The 6,574-nt window shown below is 39.6% G+C and overlaps 2 protein-coding genes across 4 annotated transcripts in view; both read left to right on the top strand.

Moving 5' to 3' along the window:
- The first annotated feature begins 383 nt into the window (after positions 1–383).
- haus4 (HAUS augmin-like complex, subunit 4) lies at positions 384–5,360 on the top strand. 2 transcript variants are annotated; one of them, XM_056369290.1, is made up of 10 exons: positions 384–536; positions 1,152–1,285; positions 1,574–1,713; positions 2,017–2,148; positions 2,514–2,654; positions 2,886–2,982; positions 3,111–3,256; positions 3,378–3,508; positions 3,955–4,023; positions 4,323–5,360. In XM_056369290.1, exons 2-10 carry the CDS (start codon positions 1,219–1,221, stop codon positions 4,507–4,509), a joined length of 1,110 nt encoding a protein of 369 aa, XP_056225265.1. In that variant the 5' UTR covers positions 384–536; positions 1,152–1,218; the 3' UTR covers positions 4,510–5,360. The 2 variants fall into 2 exon arrangements, with proteins under 2 accessions (XP_056225265.1, XP_056225264.1); XM_056369289.1 differs by lacking the exon at positions 384–536 and having other exon boundaries at positions 1,103–1,285.
- Positions 5,361–6,014: 654 nt separating this feature from the next.
- dock11 (dedicator of cytokinesis 11) overlaps positions 6,015–6,574 on the top strand; it is a 67,795-nt gene continuing 67,235 nt past the window's right edge. The window contains exon 1 of one of the 2 annotated variants that reach the window (XM_056369198.1): positions 6,015–6,320. In XM_056369198.1, coding sequence (XP_056225173.1) covers positions 6,216–6,320 — 105 coding nt within the window. In that variant the 5' untranslated portion in view covers positions 6,015–6,215. The remainder of the gene's footprint in view (positions 6,321–6,574) is intronic. The other variant, XM_056369199.1, reaches the window with a different exon arrangement.

The raw sequence follows: 6,574 nt of genomic DNA, 5'->3' as shown, positions 1-6,574 counted from the left end.
ACATGTCAACAAATACTGATAAAATGATTATAATTTAGATTAATAGGATTTATTTTATACTATTGAGAGTGTTATTATTCACTTCTCATGAAAGCTACCATGTCATAAGCTCCCAAATATGAAGGAAGAAGGCACACACTCTCTCCTTCTCTGCATTACGATCAGGGTCCTGACCACGGATTCCTCTTTCCCCTTCACTTTTTCCTACTGCCATTCTTCCAGCCCACCACCAAAGAGCACAGCTAAACACGTCTCCAATCTAAAAGAGGTGTGTCCTTTGACTTTGTCAGCCCAGAGGATTTTGTATCATTGTCAGCATGTAAAAGGGGTTTTATGTCATAATGTGGAGCCAGCCATAGTGGCCACCTCTTCATCCAGAGACACTTATGAGAAGGAATCTCTCCTCTCCAGATGTCCATCTTCCAGCCTATTTGTGATCCATATCAGGAATGGCAGAGTTGATGCACTATGGCAGGGAAAGAGATTTCATTATAGTCTATCCGGTGGAAGGACTTGAGGTGCTCATCAAAACCCTTGTAAGTGGCTTTGACCATCAATCGAGCTGCTATAGTGCAGACCCCAGGCAGATACAGATTTTGATTCAGACCACACTGAGAGAGGCACGGAGCTGTACCAGGTGCAACACAACATATAGAGGAAATTATCTTTACCTTTCTTTTTGCCCAGTTCTTACTGTTTACTGCTCCTACTTTATCTGATAGAGTAAGAAGTGCCATGTCTTGCCTGCATGTGAAGATTACTAAATTAGTCTTAACAGTAAATTATTGATGCTGACAGTAAACTGATTTTTACATGAAATACAAAGAAGATGCAGTTTCATGGTGTATTGAATATATTTTGTATTATCTCATTTCAGGTAGTGTAATGTGCCAGAGCATTGTGTTGTATTTGTCTCCGTCTTATCACAAAACCTTTATAGTTTGTATAAAATCTTTAAAATGTTTAAATGTTACAGTTTTCGCTGTACAAGTGTGCGCTCCTTCGAGTGGCACACAACTCTTGCAGGTGGGCAGAACTCTGATTGTATTGGTCACATGGGTCCGTTAGCCAATAAGGAGGCTCCTTGCACACGCGCGCAACTTGATTCAGGAAGTACGCATTTCATATTCATGTCGTGTTTGTGCTAGCAGAAAAACTCTTCAGAAATCCACAAATAGAGAAGTTGTTTGGTTAATAAGGAACAAAATTCAGCTGAAAATGTCCGCTGGTCCCGAGTCTACGCATGTGTCCTTGCTTGGGAGGGGCGACAGTTTGCACCAACAGGGTAAGAAAACAGCGTTTAAATGACTACATTAACTGCTGCTAAGACTGTTACTCTGGTAAATACACCTATGGTGCTTGAAAGCTAATGTATTTTAGAGTTAGAGAGAAATTATGAGATGAAAAATTAACGCCGTTCCTCCATATTGATTATTCATATCTTATAACCTTAACTTATGTTATATACACTATGTTATAGGCTGTAGCATTTAGTTAAAGTTGGAGTGTTGTGCTGTTTTGGATCCGCTGACAGTGATAATAGGTTTACTGTATTTACTGTCCACCCACCCAGTCCTCTCCTCCTTTCCTCTGTGTGACATGACCGAGGAGGATCTGACCCAGAACCCTCAGCTCTGTAAACTCCTAGCCACCCTGGCCCAACATGTGGACCAAACTGGACTCACTGTGTCGCTAAAAACAGAGCTGGACAAGGTATCAGCAGCACTGTGCTCACACTGGGACAAAACCTTTGCAAAGTGCAGTATTACATGATGCTTATTTATATCGATTCAAACTAAACTTAAGTTACACCAAACAGCTGTATGCTGGATTTGACACTTTATGAGGAGAAGTTATTCATATTTAACTACACATTAAGTAGTTTATGACTTACCGACCTCTACTGGTAACCAGTAGGAATTGCAGCCACATAGATGTGCCCTCTCTCTTCTTATACGTCTGAGTTTGTTAGGGTTTATGTATCTGTTAGAACATACAGATGCTTTTTTTCCCCAGGCTGAACAGAAGCTGCAGAGCCAGAGGCGACACTGGCTACGCTCTGAGAGCCTGCACAAAGGGCTGCAGGAGATGATCCAGGACCACTGTGTCAGGAAGCACCATGCCACTGTGCCCCCTGACCAGAACTTGGTACTTTTCTTAAACCTATCTGCACAGTGTACAAATGCACAAACAGCTGCAGTGAATCAACAAAAACGTATTTTGTTATATTTATTTTTGGTCATTTAAGCTGCCCTCTGCAACTTACTTTCCACATTGCCAGGTTCAAATCATAGGTAAAGGTAACCGTTTGAAAGATTGTAACTTCAGTACCCAGAAGTTTACCATATATTATGAAATTGGTAATTTATCTATTGGTAATCATTGTATGTTCATGTTTACCAATGTGACAAGAGGAGACAGATGCCAGCAGTGTTTTATTGAGTAGTAGTGATTACACTTATCTGGTGATAAAATTCCAACCTCAATATATCACGCTTTGGTTGTGTGTTTAGTTCTATGAGACAATGGAGAAGTGTGTGCTGGTGGCTCAGTGTGTCAGACAGCTGGATCCAAGTAGCGCAACCAACCAGGACCAGCCCTCTGTTCTGGGTTTGAACACCCAGCAGGTGATGGAGCTCATGCCATCAGAGAAAGTGAGTCATAAACATACAATACATTCATTTAGTTAAAATCTTGCATTTGGTATTGTTTGTAATGTGTTGTTTCGGAATTTGTATAAACAAAATAAATCAAATGTTTGGCCTTGGTGTGCAAGATGTGCAGTGGACATATTGTTCAGGGAAACAAATGAAACCACTTTTTATTAATTATAAATACAGGCCATGTTTGTTTCCCTATGCCAATGCTCTCTTTATATTTACCAGAATGTACAAAGAATGAAGCAGAGTCTACCCAGAGAGCTGGAGAAACATCTCAAGAAAAAGTGTCTGAACCTCCTCTCTTACTATCAACCTGAAAGGGGTACAGTACCATAGCCCTGTCCTATCTGTGGTTGCCAGTAAAAATTAACTTCTAGTTCACTTTCAGTACATTTATATCACTTGGTTGTTCTGCAGTGACTAGGATGTTGGTTTGTAATCCCCCTCTAGAGAATGAGAGTGAGGGTCTGAAGAACAGCAAATTGTCTCATCTGTCAGTCCAGCTGGACAAAGACAAGAAAAGAGCTGAGAGTCTGAAAGAGACCTGCAGGGAAAACACTGTTCTCCTGCAGAGACAGACTCAACTCTACCTCTCTGTAAGTGCTCCAATACATTCATAGTATTTAGTTAAGAAAAGGATCCGAACCTAAATTTCTCATGTTCTGCTCAGCTTGTCACAACAATATTTTGCATTCTGTTCCTTCTTTCCCTGACCAGGAGCTGACTAAGTGTATTCAGCTTCTTCAGTCTCTCATCTTGGACCACAGGCTGAAGATCCAGGCAGATTTAGACATGAAGAAGTTGGACTACTTTGAAGGCAAATGTGAATTAGTCTTACAGAAGATAAAGTAAGCAGATGTTTCACCTACATAAATATATTAGATCAATATACTCCAAATCTTCCTAGTATGGCATCCAAGCAATTATATGCTTGTAAATGTATGGGCTGAAATATTACAGTATCAATAACAAAAACACATTTTGCGTTACCCAACGCAATTATAATATTGTTTATTATGAGGACCAATGTCTCTAAAGTGATATGATGTTGCTGCTATTTTCAAAAGAGTATCCATGAAGTTTTACATACACATACTAGCATTTAAACCATGATATTTAAATTCTCATTTATCAAAAATGTCAACTTCTTAAATACTTTAAATATACGTTTTATTTATTTATTTTTTAGTGACTACTACTATACATCAACCACAATTCAAAAGAAGATTTAAAAAAAAAAAAAAAAAACACACATTCCTGTTTCTCATGTTTTTTTTTTTCTCTTCTTTCAAAGGGCTGAGATGGTTGAAATCCAGCTGGACACGTACACAGCCGACTCAATATCTGCTCATAGAAAGATAAGGCAAGAGACTTTTTGTCTATCTATCTGACTTATTTCAAATTTTGTCATGTAATGTCAATGTTATTCATATTTCTGTACTGGAGCACTTCATTATCCCTATTTTCTGAAAGGCAAGTGATAGTAGTTGAAGAAATGCATATTATTTCTTACGGTTGTTTGTGTTTGTCATGTTCTTTGAATTTATCCTTATCCAAGCCTTCAGAAAAGTTATCATAGGAGCTACAATGTGACTGAAGTTTTAAAAAATAAATAAAAATCAAAAAATCAAACTTACTTTATCTTTTCCATCTCAATTTCAGAGAGAAGTTGGAGTCTGAGCTGAAGGCCTGTCAGGTGGAGAAGCAGTCTGTGGAGTTAAAACTGGCCTCCTTTGAGATCCTCGGCAAAGAGTTTGAGGCCCTGGCTGAGGAGTACAGCAGATTACGGCAGGAGATAGAAATGAAACACTGGGCTCTGAAGGAGTTCACCCAGTACAATGACAAGTGAATGCTGGGACAACAGCCAGCATTTCCCTTGGACACTTGACACAGGAACAGTGTGGATTTTTGGCTTACAGTAACCATGTAGCTTGTACAGAGTGAGTGTGCTAACTGAAGGCTCCCCATAGAGCTCCTAACTTAAAACTGTTGTTTAATCCACTTAAATTAAGTTTTCCTATATATTCAAGCCTCTTCAGTGCATCACCATGGTAATCAGTATTTCAGATTTTTTAAATTTCTACCCAAACCCATTTAGATTTCATGGCTTGTTTAGTACTCATTCCTCTTTTAATGAGATGCAACTTTACACTGAACTCAAACCTCCAACCACTCTTGTTTTCTATATCAGCTTATAATGAGAGTCACTATGTTCACACTGACAACTGTGCAAAGTACCTCTGCCATAAAATGTGCTTCTGAGTTGGCAAACACAGCAGTGACGCATCTGTTCAGTGCAAAGGATTTGCATTGCAAAACGGCACATATTCTATGTGTTTGGTGTGCATGCTGCATATTGAGGCTGGTAACATCAACATTATGAAAATGAGACATATGATTTTCAGGTGCAATCCCCTCATCAAACCTAGTGGTTTGCTAATTTTTGTTGACTGATCAGAAAATAGAGTTTAATGCCATTTACCTGCAATTTGCAACCTCTTCCACAAGAGAGCAGTATACTTTAAATTTTAACTCCATACTTCCACGTCATTTTCCTGTTATACTTACCTGTTCCCACTTTTACTAGACATAAAGAACCTTTACCAGACATCTTTGTTTTGCTTTCCTGTTCTTTTACTATAGGTATGGCATGTAATAAGATTGTATGTTTTATTAATTATTAAAACTATTTAAAACGTGCACATTTTATCTCTATTGAATTTTGGATTATGTTGTTTGATAAATTCATGAACAATCATGTATAATTCCAGCTCTCTATTGAGCTGATTTCCTGGTCACCAACACTTTACACGTCACAACAGTTGTGGAGTGACCCTAATAAGTTTCTACATTTATTTATGGGTTTCTGTCACTGGAATATTAATCTTTATCACAACTCTCAGGAGTTGTAGTAAAAAAAACTGTACTTACTGTTAAGCTAAATTTAGCTTCTAATCAGCAATTAAATTCTGCAGTGTTACTCATAAATAAGGCTGTTATTCACTGATGCCAATTGAGGCACATTTTCCTTTATTCAGTTCACTATTAAACTTTTTAAACACGTTAAAATTGAGTTTGTGTTTTAAGTTTTAACATTTATCTTGAAAATACAGTAGGCCTAAGTGTCAAACAGGTCCATTCATTCATTACAGTTTCCATTGTAGGCCATTAAACAAATGCAACCAGCCATTCAAAATTATTATTATTTTTTTTTTTTTTAAATATTTCGTTATTGATAAAGATTGTGGGTGAGACTGTCAGGTTAACGCCCACTCCGTTGTCTTCCTCACATAAACGATCTGTGATAACTCCGCTCAAGTAAGGAGACGCGGAAGTTGGTGAGAGTGAAGCATCTCGCCGCGTTACACCCTCTCTGCTCTGCTCTCATCAGCAGCAGCGGCAGCCCCGCCTCGCGACGCGAACCGCTGGCTGGTTCACCTCCAACGCAACCCGCATCTGGCTGTCATACAACGCCGCTGCCGCTCCGTCCGGTCGCCGCGGCATGTTCGCATTCACACCGGTACACACGGAGTGGACTTTAACCGGACGGGCACTATGTCTGAGGTACGAAAATTCACAAAGAGGCTCAGCAAGCCCGGGACGGCCGCGGAAGTCAGGCAGAGCGTGTCGGAGGCTGTGAGGAGCACCGTGGACCTTGTGGTGAGCCGAGCTTTAATGCTGTCTGTGGACCGGCGGCGGTCATTTTAGCTGACTGGGATAATGTAACTGACTGGTTAGCCTGCTAACTCCCCTTCCTTCTGTCCCTCTTGAGGAGGATAAACATTTCTACCCTGTTTTCTGAATAGCTACTGTTGAATTCTGCCTTAACCACACATTATTCAGACTCTTTTATTCCTCTTTTCCCCAGTTTTCATTCACAACGTTTTACCTCATAAACCGTACAGCTACTGCGA

The sequence above is a fragment of the Seriola aureovittata genome, chromosome 23 (assembly GCF_021018895.1).
Source record: "Seriola aureovittata isolate HTS-2021-v1 ecotype China chromosome 23, ASM2101889v1, whole genome shotgun sequence".
NCBI classification, from domain to species: Eukaryota; Metazoa; Chordata; class Actinopteri; order Carangiformes; family Carangidae; genus Seriola; species Seriola aureovittata.
The sequence above is the reverse complement of the archived record's forward strand: the minus strand, read 5'-3'. Positions and strand labels throughout refer to the sequence as shown.